Source organism: Zea mays, chromosome 1 (genome assembly GCF_902167145.1).
Source record: "Zea mays cultivar B73 chromosome 1, Zm-B73-REFERENCE-NAM-5.0, whole genome shotgun sequence".
Classification (NCBI taxonomy): Eukaryota; Viridiplantae; Streptophyta; class Magnoliopsida; order Poales; family Poaceae; genus Zea; species Zea mays.
In genome coordinates, this window is record NC_050096.1 from 33,437,999 (window position 1) to 33,451,867 (window position 13,869).

General features: G+C 47.9%; 1 protein-coding gene and 1 long non-coding RNA gene across 2 annotated transcripts; one reads left to right on the forward strand and one right to left on the reverse strand.

Annotated features, from left to right (window-relative positions):
* Nucleotides 1–1,531: 1,531 nt before the first annotated feature.
* Nucleotides 1,532–3,099, reverse strand: LOC109943056 (uncharacterized). Its single transcript, XR_002265671.2, has 2 exons — nucleotides 2,411–3,099; nucleotides 1,532–2,055 (listed from the first exon to the last, which is right to left on the reverse strand). It is a non-coding gene; the product is annotated as an uncharacterized lncRNA (long non-coding RNA).
* Nucleotides 3,100–12,529: 9,430 nt separating this feature from the next.
* On the forward strand, nucleotides 12,530–13,615 carry LOC542576 (heat shock protein26). Its single transcript, NM_001112113.2, has 2 exons — nucleotides 12,530–12,912; nucleotides 13,014–13,615. Exons 1-2 carry the CDS (start codon nucleotides 12,654–12,656, stop codon nucleotides 13,475–13,477), a joined length of 723 nt encoding a protein of 240 aa, NP_001105583.1. The 5' UTR covers nucleotides 12,530–12,653; the 3' UTR covers nucleotides 13,478–13,615.
* Nucleotides 13,616–13,869: the final 254 nt, after the last annotated feature.

Sequence of the window (13,869 nt, forward strand, 5' to 3'; positions counted from 1 at the left end):
CAGATGGACTTTGATAGATGAACAACTTCTGAGGAAGTTGTGATACACTTGATTTGGTTTTAAAAGAATTTGCACAATCATAGATTGGCTTACATATATTAACCAGCAAAAAATATCGACTTAATGTTCCTTTTTTTAAAATCTAAGTATTTTTTATCACTAAACTCTCAAATAAAAATACATTTTCTACAAGTTAAAATCTCACAAAATGTATATATATATATATATATATATATATTACAAAATTAAAAACAAAGGGGGTATATATTTCTATGCAAGCTGATTTCTTCGCTCATGAAAAAGTTCTATGTATAAATACCCCATGGAATAAGAGATGAAAAGATATGGACAATGCGGCCGTTTTTGACGCATTAGAATACAACAATGTAAATCAAATAAATAAAATAAAGTTTTAATTTTTCGATGGAAAATAAACATAAATGATATAATAAAAATCTAGCTACCAGTACCTTGCTATTTAGACCGTGTTCATCAGTTCACTGATATGATCAACTAAAACAATGTTTTGCACTGTAAACTATACTGTTCGCAAAGTGAAATTTAAATGTAGGTATAAAAATAAATAATCTGCTAAAGATAGTCTTACTAAACCACAACAACATGAGGATAAGGTCCAGGCGTAACTGACAGAACTTGTTAAGGGTTTGCTTGGCTGCACTTCAATTTTCTCCGGTTTATATAGGTTGAAAGCTGGAGAGGGATTGAGAAGAAGATTTTCTCACTAATATGAATTGGTATAGATTTAAATGTAGCCGCACCAAAATTCAGCCAGCGGTCAACAATTAAACAACGACTAGTAGTGGTTGGCGATTCCTAGTTTTTTTCACACACCTATCAGATCTTTATTGTGCATGAGAGTTACGTTTCGTGTTCTAACAAATGTCAAACCAATTGACTCTTGTATTGGAAGTTGAATCATGCCTTATCTTTTAGGGAAAAAAATCGTAAATGTCATTGAAATCTACTTTACCTAAATGAGTATACTCTTTCCTCATATGTCGTTGAAAATTATGAATTTCCCCTTCATCGCCATCACTTTACAAATTCCGTTCCCTATGTGCCATTGTTACTAATTTTCCGTTAAGTCCAAGTGCACTCACCTAAACCCCTCATGCGCAACACTAGTCAGAAGCACTCTAGCAGCCTGCCAGGCGAGAGGCAGCCGGTGATGGTTTGCGCACGCAGTCGGCGCCGCGGCCTGAGCACGGGAGAGACGCGGTGGCGGCACGCACTGCGCGCGCGGACAGCCAACACGCGGTGGACGAGAGGTGACCAGCAGTACCGGCAGGCGTGGGCCGCGAACGTGCTGTGAGGAAAGGCGACCGCCGATGGGGAACGCGCGGCGATGCACGCGCAGGCAGTGGCGGACCTAGGATTTTTACATAGGGTGTGCCGCAACAAAATTTTCATGTGGAATTCTATTTAATGTACATATAATTTCATAGTAAATTTGATAAACAATTTGATATATAGATATAAAGTTTGACACTCAACAAATCAATAAGACAAAAATCAACAGCAGCAGCAGAGCGCAACCAATCGCAGCCAATCACAGGAGCAGCAGAGCAGGCGTCCAAAAAAACAGTGTTAGTTTCTCTAATCTCTAAAGATCTAAACGTGAAACTATTAGAAAAAGGCTAAATTGAAAATTCTGGACGTCATGTCCCTATCATACAGAACGCAACCAATCGAAGAGCAGAGCTGCAGAGCAGGCAACCACTCACCAGCAGCAGCGTCTTGAGGCCGCCAGGCGCCAGGACCAGGAACACTGGAACAGCCGCGCGCTCGCCGCTCGGCCGCTCGCCACCAGCCGTCGAGCACTCCAGCCGCGCGCTCGTCAGGAACAGGAAGCCAGGCGCTCGTCAGGAACAAGAAGCCAGGCCACCAGCCGACAGCCGTCCAGCCGCGCGGCGCGCTCGCCAGGAAGCCAGTAGCCAGGTTGAAGGTTGAGGTCGCTAGCCGCCAGGAACAGTCGCACTCGTGGTTCTAGGAACTGGAAGCTGAAGGATCGGGAAGTTGAAACCAGTGGCAGACCTAGGATTTTTACATAGGGTGTGCCGCAACAAAATTTTCATGTGGAATTCTATTTAATGTACATATAATTTCATAGTAAATTTGGTAAACAATTTGATATATAGATATAAAGTTTGACACTCAACAAATCAATAAGACAAAAATCAACAGCAGCAGCAGAGCGCAACCAATCGCAGCCAATCACAGGAGCAGCAGAGCAGGCGTCCAAAAAAACAGTGTTAGTTTCTCTAATCTCTAAAGATCTAAACGTGAAACTATTAGAAAAAGGCTAAATTGAAAATTCTGGACGTCATGTCCCTATCATATAGAACGCAACCAATCGAAGAGCAGAGCTGCAGAGCAGGCAACCACTCACCAGCAGCAGCGTCTTGAGGCCGCCAGGCGCCAGGACCAGGAACACTGGAACAACCGCGCGCTCGCCGCTCGGCCGCTCGCCACCAGCCGTCCAGCACTCCAGCCGCGCGCTCGTCAGGAACAGGAAGCCAGGCGCTCGTCAGGAACAAGAAGCCAGGCCACCAGCCGACAGCCGTCCAGCCGCGCGGCGCGCTCGCCAGGAAGCCAGTAGCCAGGTTGAAGGTTGAGGTCGCTAGCCGCCAGGAACAGTCGCACTCGTGGTTCTAGGAACTGGAAGCTGAAGGATCGGGAAGTTGAAACTGCCTTCAGCGCTCGACGGACGAACGGGTGGGGTCTCCGATGGGCCTGGCTTAGGGTGTGCCAGGGCCCACCCGGACCCCCCTGTGGGTCCGCCCCTGGTTGAAACTGCCTTCAGCGCTCGACGGACGAACGGGTGGGGTCTCCGATGGGCCTGGCTTAGGGTGTGCCAGGGCCCACCCGAACCCCCCTGTGGGTCCGCCCCTGCGCGCAGGCAGCGAGCGCGCTGTGAAGAGAGACGACCGGCGTGCGCACGCGGGCGGCGAGCACATGACAAGGCCGGCGGGCGCTGCCCGCCGGCGGTACACGTACGTTCGACAATGGTGAGATAGCGCGCCGCGAGGTCTCGTCCCGGTCCTCGCGGCCCCGGGCGCCGGCGCCATTGGCGGACGCGGCAATCACATGTTCTCGCAGGGTATCAGCCCATGTAATCCGGAAGGCCACCGCCGTGTGGATGGTCCCCAAGCCTTGCGCTGTGGTGGGCCGTGGGTGGCGCGGCCATCCAGGGTCCAGCCCATGGGTCCAGCCCATGCAGTTCTGCGTCATCCAGTACGTTCCGATTTGCAGCCACAACAGACCTAGACAGCATATCGTCGCGGTAAAGGGTGGGCATTGGGGTTACCCGAAAATTTTGGGTCGGGTATTTCGTGTTTTTAAAATTCCGGGTTTTGAGAATCGATACCCGAAATTACAATAGGTTTTACAATACCCGAAAATTCAGGTACCCGGAATTTCGGATTCAGGTTCGGGTATTCCCGAACTATTGTGTCAGCTTCATAAAAACACATACACCCTATTAAATTAGTATAAAAATATAGTTTAAATAATGATATACATTGACATATAAAACACAAGCAATTTACAATCACAAGTTATGCACTCTTACACATAATTATAGATGTACAAATTAATAATTAAGCATGACATGAGTACATGACACATGAAAGTTCGGGTATTTCGGTACCCGATTGTGATACCCGAATTACCCGAAATAAATTCGGGTTTTATAAGTTGCTACCCGAAATTCCCGAACAAAATTCGGGTTTCGGGTATTTCGGGTTCGAGTATTCTGAGTTCGGATTTCGGGTTACGGGTTTTTTGCCCAGCCCTGTATGGTTCCAGCGGGCCTTTTGCGTCCCAGCTAATGGCAACGGTGATTTGACTGATTACACATAAAACTTAACGACAATGGCAAAAGCGGGAGAAAAAGTTAAAACGAAGGGCAACGAATGGAACTCATAAATTTTAATGGCATACTAGGGAAGAGTATAGATACACAAATGTATTGCTAGTGGGTCACACTAAATAGACCGATATTAAACACAACACGATTTATAGTACTTTGGCACAGCACGACACAACTCATATAGTGCTCGAGTCGGTATGACATAGGTCTAGTGTCGTACCTTGGCTATCACCCTAAAATGATGGACGCACACAAGCACAACACGATTAAGTGGTCGGTGAGATTAGACATGGCTTAGAACAACTGATAATCTATAAATATAATTGTGATGTGTGTATGTGATTGTAAATTATGATTTGTTACGATTTTAAATATAATAAATCCACTCTATACTAGTAGGAATGTTTATGTTTTATAATTATATATATAATCTCAAAGAAGACCAAGATTTTTTGGACTCTTAAAGTGAAATAGTGTCTTGACTCGCACGAACACTATTAGATATTAGTGCTATGTAGTGTCATCATGACACGATTAGACACTATAGTGTCGTGATTGGACTGATGGCTAGGCACTAGTGCCGGAACGACATAATATGATTACTAATCGTGTTATGACTAATAATACCGTATCTAATAGTCACATGGACCCGAGGGTGCAGTTTCTCCCGCATGTTTGGACCAATCAGTAAACCACTAAGGGCTAATTTGAAAACTCAAATCCCTTTCGAGATTGAAGGGAATTAGAGGGGAAATTAGTTTATTCTACTTTAATCATCTTCAATTCCGAAGGGAATTTGAGGTTCCCGAAGTAACCCTAATAGTGGAAAAACCGTTATTGAGTACTTTATTTGTCCTCTCGACACAAAAGAAATTCAAATTTATCCTATATAAAAAGGCAGACTCAATGCACAAGGTTTCCACGCAAGTGAGATTTAGAAAATAGATAAATCAAGACGATTTTTCCCCATAATTACTTCAAATCCGCGATATAGTGACTTAGTGAGATAGCTCTCACTAATACACCAGCTCTACCCTTCTTCAAATTTACCCTATATCAAGCCCTAAATTTGATGAGTATATTTTAAAAAATATTTACAATATCAAACTAGTATTATTCCCACATTATGAAATACATTTTTAAAACTTATATCTTGGCTATAGCAAATATTAGTACTTTTTATGCAAATTTGGTTAGACTTAGCCTGATTTAATATAAGACGAATTTAAATCTCTTATATTTTAGCACCGAGTCCGAGTAAACCAAAACCCAAATTACCGGCAATTTTCACTCGGTGCATGCCCCTCGTCAGCACGATGGAATTCTGGCCAACTTGACAGGTGGAATTTTGTCAAATGAGCGTCACACGCCGTTTTTTCAGGTAGTGGCGTAATGCCAGTGCTCTCGATCGAGCCCTACCGAACAGCAGGCAGCAGGTGTACAGGCTACAAGATAACAAGATTTCATTATTTTCACGGGACCAGTAGCTTCAGCAAGCGTGGAGTGGAATGGATTAATCATCTGGTTCGCTTGCTTGCTCGGTGATCGATTTGAATTATTTTGCTAGGCGACGGAAATCAAAGGGTGGTCTCAGTCTGTCTCAATATTAAGTAATTGTTCACCAAATTTTTGGCTTGCAATTAAATAGCTCGTTTGAAGAAGGACAATCTAGCAAGTTTTTGAGAGAGGCTTGATGTATACTCGGTGATGTGATCATCGATTGACTCTATCCAATTCAAGCATGTGTGTGCGCAAATAAAGCCAACCTTTCTGTTCTGCATGTTAGAATGACGTGAATAATCATACAATCAAAATAACTCAGTAGTTAAATTAGAATGAAAAAAATCATCCCATACTTTCTATTTTTTTTATCTCAGCAGTTAAATAACTAAATAGACACATATACATAATATATTTTTATGTTGTTCTGTGTTGTAAATGATTTTTTTTAAATAAATTTATAGGAGTGTTCAACAATGTCATCATGATCCCAAAATACTGTAAATGTTGTAAACTTGTAAAGTCAATATGTATTTATAGAACTGTGTAAAAATCATTATTTTTTGTTAAACTCCTAATAACATGTATATTAAATTAGAATAAAAGAAATCACCTTGTACTTTCTGTTTTTTTAACTCAGCGGTTCAATAACTAAATAGACACATACTTTTATACGTTGTTCTGTGGGTGTAAGTAATTTTTATAAAGTTACAGGTGTGTTATATAGACGCGCACGTGCTCAATCTGTTGAACACTCCTATAATTTATAGAATTTATTTACAGCACAAAGTAACATAAAAGCGTACGCGCCTATTTAGCTATTTACAGTTAAAAAATAGAAAGTATATGATAGCTTTTTTTATTGCAATTTGAAGTACATATTACTGGGAATAATAATTTTTTTTTTGAGAAATTCGGGGGGGGGGGGGGGGGGGGGGGGCGAGATACCCCACCTTTTCATTGCCAACATAAAGGCTCATACATGAGTTAGTTACATGTCGGTTAAGTTGTTACAGAGGGGATTGTCGAAGAGAATATCGAAACCCATGCAAGGGTTACATAACGATCATTAGAGGGGAGCCTATAAGACCACAATTCTGCATCATCACGACAGCCAGCCATAAGACGCTCATAGCTCGGAGAGAGAGAGAGAGCGAAAAACAACATCGTGGCGGTGCTTCCAGAGACGCCAGCAACACAAGAGGAGAAAAACATTAAAGTGTGCAGCAGGCAAGTGACATGGGGACCGAACGCACCAAAGATGTGACGCGTCTTCGTCTGTGAGAGATATTCCTAGTCGCGCCCAGAAGCCAACAGCAAAAGGGCAGCCCGAAATCAGATGCACTGAGCTCTCCACGGCCGACAAGCAAAGTTCACAGATATCATTCTCCACGCAGTGTTTTTTGAGAAGATTATCTTTGGTTTGAATCCTGTTTTGCACCAATAGCCAGCCAAAGAACTTAACTTTAGGGGGAGCACGGTTTTCCCAGATAAACTTGTAGTACTCGCATCCCTGGCCATTAGTCACAACAGCTTGGTAGACAGTCGATGAATTGAGTTTATGTGCCATGTCTTCCCACGGGCACAACCGGAGATCAGGAGTCGCAGACAAGGATACACCAACAAGGAGCGCCTCCAGCTGCTCCAATTCTCTAGCAGCCACGGTGGAGAGGCGAGGGACAAATGCAAGGCGAAGGGTTGTAGACAGGACATTGCAGACCGAGGTTTCCTTGCGTCGGGCGTGCGAGTAGAGCGCCGGCATGGCATCCACAAGAGGCCCCGTAGACAACCAGCAGTCGTGCCAAAAGGCTGTAGAGCGACCATCGCCCACCTCCACCGTGGTAAGTAAGCGATAGTCAGGCAGAAGGCGTCGGAGGGCAGCCCAATGAGTACCAGCTGCCGTGTTGTCTGGAGCAGACATGGGGCCTCCAAATTCCACTTCTAACCAGCGGGCCCAAGCTGAGTCACGTGAGTTGTGTGCACGATGGAGGAACTTCAGTAGCAGACAGGTATTCTGCAAGCGGAGATCACGAACACCCAGTCCGCCATCTTTTCTCGGGAGACATGCCCGTTCCCAATTCACAAGACACTTCGCACCAGAGACTGTTTCTTCCCCGGCCCATAGGAAAGCCCGACGTCTAGAGTCGATGGCCTCAATCACGCCTGGAGGGAGGGCGAGAGCCCCCATTGCATAAACAGGCAAGCTGTCCAAGACTGCATTAACAAGAGTAAGTCTGCCATGGTGATTAAGAAGACTCGCCCACCATCCAGATAAATAACGGTCAGCGCTAGCAATGATGGGAGCAAAGGCTGCAAGGTTCAATTTCTCATTAGAGAGAGGGAGACCAAGGTAGGTCTGCGGGAACGCACCTTCTGCACACCCAAGAATGTTAACGAATCGAGTGACATCAAGAGCAGGCACATGCATTGGAACCAGCGTACTTTTGTTGTAGTTTATATCCAGACCTGTTGCATGGGTGAAGCTTTGAAGAATCGACTTTAGCTGCAGCATAGCCAGCTCATCAGCTCTTGCCACAATCAGTGTATCGTCTGCATACTGGAGAATTGTGCATGAACGGTCAGCTGTAAGGGGGTGTCGAATGGTGCTATCTCTGGCCAGCAGCTGTTGTAAGACATCAGCAACTAGTATGAACATGTAGGGTGACAGCGGGTCACCTTGACGAAGGCCTTTCTTGCAAGAAATCCATCTGCCCGGAACACCATTCAAAAGGACAGCCGACTTAGCAGAGACTTGCAGTAGCTTAATCCAGTCACACCAAAGAGGAGGGAAGCCACGTGCCTGTAGAACAGTGAGTAGAGCATCCCAGCTTACACTATCAAAAGCTTTGGCAAAGTCAAGTTTCAGAACAACAGTTGGAGCTTTCCTTTTGTAACAGCATTGGACAAGCTCAGTAGCATAGACAAAATTTTCAGAAATTGAGCGTCCTTTCAAGAACCCAGTCTGGTCCAAATCAACAAGCGATGTGACTTGCTGTTGGAGGTGAGATGTCAAAATTTTACCCACAATCTTTACTGGACAACCTTGGAGTGAAATCGGACGAAAGGATCCAGGCGCAACTGCACCAACAATTTTTGGGATCAACACAATGTATGCTCTATTAATTCTTTCCATATCAGCATCTCCATGGTGGAAGGAAGCTAAGAATTGCATGACAGTGGACTTCACTATATGCCAGGAAGCTCTGTAAAAACTAGGACCGAAGCCATCCGGACCGGGGGCACTATTATGGTTCATTGCCTTGATAGCTGCCCAGGCCTCAGCTTCAGTAAACGGTTCAATCAGAGGCACGAGATTAACCTTTGGGAGGCCACGGTACAGAGTTGCCATATCAAAGTCCCACACAGTATCCATCGCTGCACCGAGGAGGGCAGTGAAATGATTGTCCAGTACCATTGCTTTACTTGCATGACTTGTGTAGCGGACACCATCCAGCTCAAGAGCCCTTATCTGATTTTGACGTAGCCTTTGTGAAGCCCGCGCATGATGGAATCTTGTATTTTCATCAGCTTCTTTAAGCACCTTGAATTTCCCACGCTGTTTCCAGTAGGCAGCACGAGCTCTGATCTGAAGTATGAGCTTCTCACGACAAAGAGAGCGGAGGACTGTCTCTCCTGTGGTCAAGAAATGCAACTCCTCATGCAGATCAAGTAGTTTAATAATAAACTTGCAATTGTTAATAAGGAATGGTGTGTGTTTGTTTTTTGACCATGCCTTAGCGACACGACGTGTGCCCTTTAGCCTTGCAACGAACGCACCTGTGGCACCACCTGCAAGATTAGTGACCGCAGACCAGACCGGTTCTATAGCAGGGAGGAAGGAGGGATCATGAAGCCAAGCATTCTCAAACCGAAAGCAATGTTTTTTTGGAATAGAAGTGTCTATGGTGATTTTAAGAGGAGTGTGGTCAGAGGTAGCGTGAGGGAGAGAAGTGAGGGAAGTGTTGGGGACAGCTGATTCAAAATCACCATTTATGAAAGTGCGATCAAGACGCGCAAGAACAGGAAGGGTGCGCTTGTTCGACCAAGTGAAGAGGCGATCAAGGAGGGGAAGCTCAATGAGCGACATGTCATGAATTGCACTGTTGAAGGCACTCGCCAAGCAGACATTGAAGTTGTCATTATTTTTGTCACTTGGCTCACGAACAAGATTAAAATCGCCAGTGACCAACCAGGGGCCTGAGATCAAGTTGGCAAGGGAACGAAGTTCACCAAGGAATTCGGCGGTGTAGCGGTGATCAGCGGGAGCATACACGTTAGTGAGCGTGAAAGTAAGATCAGAAGCGTTATAGGAGAGGACTGTTGAGAGAGAGTGTGTGGTGCTGGAAGTGGATACGAGGGTAAAGTGAGCAGCATTCCAGGCAGTTGCAATCCCCCCACGAGAGCCATCAGCTGGCAGGAAACTGTGCCCAGAAAGGGAGGCAGGAAGAAATGATTTAAACTTTTGAGCAGAGATTTCACTGAGTTTCGTTTCCTGAATGCAAGCGATATGGGGACAACAAGAGGAAAAAACATCACGCACGTCGACACACTTATTGTCCTCACCGAGGCCACGAGTATTCCAGGAGATGACAGTTATAAGACGATTTGAACTCATGATTAACACCAGCAGAACATCCAGATAACAAGAGGAATGTGAAGAGCAACTGGAGGTAAAAGAGCGACATACATTAAGTCTGAGGAGAAACAAACATAATAGGAAATACAGGGGGATAACTTGCTAGGAGGATGTGAGCCTAGCCTCACCATAGCACAGAAGTTGAATTCTAACATGTGGAACTTTCCAGCGCCTGCTCCAGTTCAGCAGTAGCCAGAGCCGGCAACGCTATGGTGCCAGCGAGCGCCCTCAGGTCAGCAGCATTCAGAGTGCATTTGCGCAGCAGACCATGGCGCTTGACCTTTGCCTTGAGATTATTGGAGCAGTTTGCCAGCTCGTTCTTCAGAGCTTTCAGATTGGTCGCCTTAGAGGACATGTCCACGTAGTTCGCGGGTTCCTTATCCCGCAGACGGACACTGTGGCGTGAAGCTGGAGCTATTTTCTTGTTTTTGGCTGCGAGGTCAGCAGTACGTTTGGTGCGTGCGCGAGATTTTCTTGCTGAAGATTCATGGTCTGGGTCAGGTTGCAGGGAGGAGGGGGGGGAGGGGGGAGGGGGAGAGCACTTCAACGTCAGCGATCGCAGGCGCAACAGTCGAGCATGATGTGAGGGGAAAGGGAGGGAATGGAGCTGAGAAGGCGGGTGCAGGATGCAGGGGGAGGATATTTTTGTGGATTATGATGGGGAAGGATGGTAGGCAGGGGAGCAGAAGGCGGTGGGGCTGGTTAAGGACCAGAGCCAGTAGTGTGCGGGCGAGGCACGTCACAAGCGACTGATCGGGCTGTAGGGTGGCGAGGGGGACGACTGTGAGCTGGCGGGCAAGGTTGCGAGATAGGTGGTGGCGGAGGGGCTGCAGGGGCGTTGTGCGGTGGGGCGTGGGGGCAGGTGGCGGCAGCACAGGATGGGGAGGCCATCCGAAGTAGGGGCGGAGCGTGCCATGCTGGCCGTAATCCACCGGCAGCGGCCACGAATCAACCAGCTTCACCTGACAAACGAAGGAATCCCCAGATGAAGAATCATGAATGCAAAGGTCTGCTGGAATGCTTGTCACTTCCTCCACGCGGACCACAACCCGAACAGACGAGTAGTCGAGGCCCGAGGTGCAACGCCAGTCGACTTCCACGACTGAGCAAAATACTTGGAACGCCTGGCGGATGAACTCCTCGTGCCAGAAGGTCAGAGGGAACCCATGAACAGACAAGACCGCAAGCACATCAACCGGCTGTTTGACACTCCTCCCGTCGTGGCGCTCGAAGAAGATCGCCACATCCTCATGCAATAGGGGGGAGCGACTCACAGCAGCAGTACAATCACCTGCCGACTGAAAGCGCACCAGCAACGATCCGAACGACGAGGGGAGAACCTCGAAGGTGATGAGCGGGAAAGCAGCACGGATCGCCTCCCGAATAAATGGTGCCGGGGCAGACACTGCCAATTGCGGAGTTATACGAACAAATGCGAATGCAGCGGCCACGTCGTGCCGGCCGAGAGAGAGAAAAACTTCGAGGGATCCCTGGCGGACCGAGCTAGTCAGGGAGGCACACTCGACAGTTTCCGACAAGGAACTGATGGGGGTAACACCAACAGGAGGAGGATGGGCGGAGGTGGTGGAAGGGGCGTGGCGCGGTGGTAAAGCAGGGAATGCAGGGAGAAGAGGCGAAGTAGGGGAGCGGGAGGGAGCCGGTGGTGGGGCATGGTGTTGGGAGGTTAGAGGAGCTGTAGCAGCCATACGAGGCGGCGACAGAGAGACCTGCGGCGTAGGAGGGAGAAGCGTAGGGCAGCGGTGGGGCAAGGGGGTTAGTTTATGGTTAACTGGCATGGGGCACTCACGACAACGGTGACCCTGGCGTCGACAAGAGCGACAGCGGATGGGATCCCGGCAAGCAGCAATTTGGTGATCAGTGGCGAAGCAGCGGAAGCAGGCGAACTGTTTTATTTTTGTGGGGGAGCGACGAGAGGGAGAGGTGGATGAGCGGGCTTCAACAGCGCCGAGCAATAGCACGTCCCGGACGAGAGGGAATAATAAATTTGGATTTTATATTTCTAAGTGCACTCTGAATTTATAAGTTTATAACATTTAGGGGCTGTGGTATAACTGAATAAGTTCAAAAATCTAAACAAGTGTTTTTTAAGTTTAGAAACCGGAATGATATAATCAGCAACCGAAATAACATAGATAAATAAGTTTGAGATCTAAAACGATGGTATTTAGAGGACGCGATGACACGGCTGAATCACGGCCCAGGCACGGCCCGTGATAAGTTCATTGCGATTCTCCGCCACAGAGCAAAGGCCCACGAAACTCAGATAATGTCGAAGCGGGTTGAGGTTAGAGCGCACGAGAATGTTCAAGAGAAGCCGACAAGCGTGGAGAACCCCGCCCCGCCGTCGCGAAGCTCTCTCCCCTCGCACTCCCGGGACCAGGCTACGGCATCTGTCCGGAAGCTTCAACGTCTTTCCCCATCCTTCCACGGCACTCGTGACATGACCTATAAAAGGAGCCGTCGATCCACGGTCTCCAACCAGGAAAGCAAAGCGCTTCGCAAGCACAGGCAGTGATCGGTAACCAAATCCGGACAGTCTTGAGCTCTCTCAGTCTCAGCATTTCAGTTCCCAGATTCACATAGCCCCAGCCCCCAAGTAGCGAAATGGCAGCTGCTCCGTTCGCGATTGCCGGCCGGCTCTCCCCCGTTGCGCGCCTCCCGGTCCGCGCCTGGAGGCCCGCGCACGGGTTTGCGTCGTCCGGGAGAGCCCGCTCGCTCGCCGTGGCGTCCGCGGCGCAGGAGAACAGGGACAACAGTGTCGACGTACAGGTTAGCCAGAACGGCGGCAACAGGCAGCAGGGCAACGCCGTGCAGCGCCGCCCGCGCCGCGCGACAGCGCTCGACATCTCCCCATCCCCGTTCGGTAAGTCCTCGGTTTTTTATTTTTTATTTACGACCGGTTCTCCTTCCAAAACAGAGGATTGCAGAGAAGAGGAGGCTAACATCACGTGGTTAAGCGTGCAGGGTTAGTTGATCCGATGTCGCCGATGCGGACGATGCGGCAGATGCTGGACACGATGGACAGGCTGTTCGACGACGCCGTGGGGTTCCCCATGGGGACACGGAGGTCCCCGGCGACCACCGGCGACGTACGCCTGCCGTGGGACATCGTGGAGGACGAGAAGGAGGTGAAGATGCGGATCGACATGCCGGGCCTCGCGCGCGACGAGGTGAAGGTGATGGTGGAGGACGACACGCTGGTCATCCGAGGGGAGCACAAGAAGGAGGAGGGCGCGGAGGGCGGCAGCGGTGGCGACGGCGACGGGTGGTGGAAGCAGCGCAGCGTGAGCTCCTACGACATGCGGCTGGCGCTGCCGGATGAGTGCGACAAGAGCAAGGTGCGGGCCGAGCTCAAGAACGGCGTGCTCCTCGTCACCGTGCCCAAGACCGAGGTGGAGCGCAAGGTCATCGACGTGCAGGTCCAGTAGACAAACTGAGCTGTCACGACGGGTCTTTGTGTAGCACTAGCGTGGGTTGGGCTCTTCGCGCCGACCGTATCAGTACTCGTGACCCAACGTGTGGAATAATGTGAATAAATAAACGCTTCAATTCTGCTATTCCAAGAATCTAGCTCAATATAGCTATGGGAAAAATTATTACGCTCGTAGAAACATAAGAGTCTAGCCAATTTAGATATAGAAAGTGACTATTTCAACGATTTGTTTGATTTTGTGTTTACGTTGATTTTAGATAGTTTTAACTAAAACGATTCTCCTAACCTTGAAAAGTTAGTATCATGATTTTGCATCCTTATTCACGTAAGAAATATAAACTAAACAATTATGTTGAGGCCTCAACTAATAATAAAGGCAAATAATAC